We start from the raw sequence: 1,756 nt of genomic DNA, 5'->3' as shown, positions 1-1,756 counted from the left end.
CACAGGCGTGGTGATGCACAACAGAGGCAGGAGGATCTCTGTGAGTTCCCGGACAGCCTGGACTACACAGTGAGTTCAAGACAGCCAGGGCTACTTATAGAGATGCCCCTAGGATTTTGTTTGTTGTTTTTTGAAGAGAGAGGACACCAAGCACAGAGAGTCTAGGTCAGAAAGAGAGGTCTCTTTCCTTCATGCCACACTCAAGGGGATTTTTAGAAGGGCTCTGTCCATGGCCAGAATTCGGCTTGAGTTACCATTTGATCAGCTCTGGTAGGGAATGCAAATGATGAGGCTCACAGGCCACAATTTTCACTTCACCTTCTCCTCCCTCTGGTCCTCCATAGGGTTCTTCCCTGCTCCTTAGCTCACTGCCCTCGAATCCTGGGCCCATGCCACCGTTCTGGGCAGCTGGTCCCTGGACCAATCATAGCCGCGCTGGTGAGCTGGAGTTCGTGCTGCTGGGCTTTGCACACGTGCCCTCCCCTGAGGCCAATGCTTGCAGTGGTCTTCCTGGCTGTCTTCCTGCTCACGTTGCTAGGCAACACGCTCATCGTCACGCTCACCAGCCTGGACCCAGGCCTGCGTGCACCCATGTACTTCTTCCTGCGTCAGCTGGCCCTGGTGGAGATCTGCTTCTCACTGGATGTGGCGCCCCGTCTGCTGGTGACCCTGCTGCTGCCTGGACGCGGGATGTACCCCACAAGCTGTGCCCTGCAGCTCTTCTTGGTGCTGTTCTTTGTCTCAGCGGAGTCCATGCTCCTTACAGTCATGGCCTGGGATCGCTTCCTGGCCATTTGCAGGCCACTGCGCTATGGGGCCATCATGAATTTGAAGCTGTGCTGCCTTCTGGCCACCACGTGCTGGCTGGCAGGAATCCCCGTGGGTCTTGTCTTCACCATCTGGCTCTTCAACTTCCCATACTGTGGGTCACGGGGCATTCGGCACTACCTCTGTGATATACCACCTCTGCTGAGCCTCGTGTGTGCAGACACCAGAGTCTTCGAGGCCAGTATTTTCGTGATCACTGTGGTATTCATGATTGTTCCTGTCTCCCTCATACTCCTGTCCTATACCAGGATTCTGATTGCTGTCCTCCGCATGCCATCAGCCTCTGGGCGCCACAAGGCCCTGTCTACCTGTGCCTCCCACCTCATCGTGGTAATTCTGTTTTATGGCACAGTGGGGGTCATCCACTTGCGCCCCAAGGCCAGCTACTCTCCTGAGAGCAAACAAGTGGTGTCCCTGTCATACACCATGGTGACCCCTATGCTCAACCCCCTCATCTACAGCCTGCGGAACAAGGAGTTCAAGGCTGCCTTAGTTCGTGTCTTCATTCAGAGAAGAGGTACCTTTACCCCCTAACCTGTATATGACTTCATTTTCACAATTCCTTGGGGAGCATTTTTATCCTAGTGATCTTGAGGACTATACTCCACATGTAAGTGAAATCCTTTCTAAAAGATTCTATTGCTGGGATGGTCCTGCTTTTTGAGCATGGCGTCACAATTCTTGAATGGCTCCTTGAACACTGTCATATCTTTACTTGCTCCATGTATTGTGTAGGTAGCATTCTGTTTGTCCACTGACATAACAGGTGGATTTGAATTAAAGAGCATGCTGACAGCATATTTCTCATGCAAGTAGAATTGTTATCTCTATCAAGGAACAAGCAAATTTCAGAAAGAAAATAATCTCCTACAAATCAACCTTTTTAGGGTGTGTTGTGACTTGAATATGACATTTGTCCCACATGCTC

At 51.4% G+C, this 1,756-nt stretch overlaps 1 protein-coding gene across 1 annotated transcript; it reads left to right on the top strand.

Annotated features, from left to right (window-relative positions):
• The first annotated feature begins 389 nt into the window (after window positions 1–389).
• On the top strand, window positions 390–1,362 carry LOC127238480 (olfactory receptor 10A7-like). Its single transcript, XM_051207097.1, is given in 2 exon segments — window positions 390–482; window positions 484–1,362. Coding segments are annotated over 2 exon segments (972 nt in total).
• The last annotated feature ends 394 nt before the right edge of the window (window positions 1,363–1,756 follow it).

Source organism: Phodopus roborovskii, unplaced genomic scaffold, assembly GCF_943737965.1.
Source record: "Phodopus roborovskii unplaced genomic scaffold, PHOROB, whole genome shotgun sequence".
NCBI classification, from domain to species: domain Eukaryota; kingdom Metazoa; phylum Chordata; class Mammalia; order Rodentia; family Cricetidae; genus Phodopus; species Phodopus roborovskii.
The sequence above is the reverse complement of the archived record's forward strand: the minus strand, read 5'-3'. Positions and strand labels throughout refer to the sequence as shown.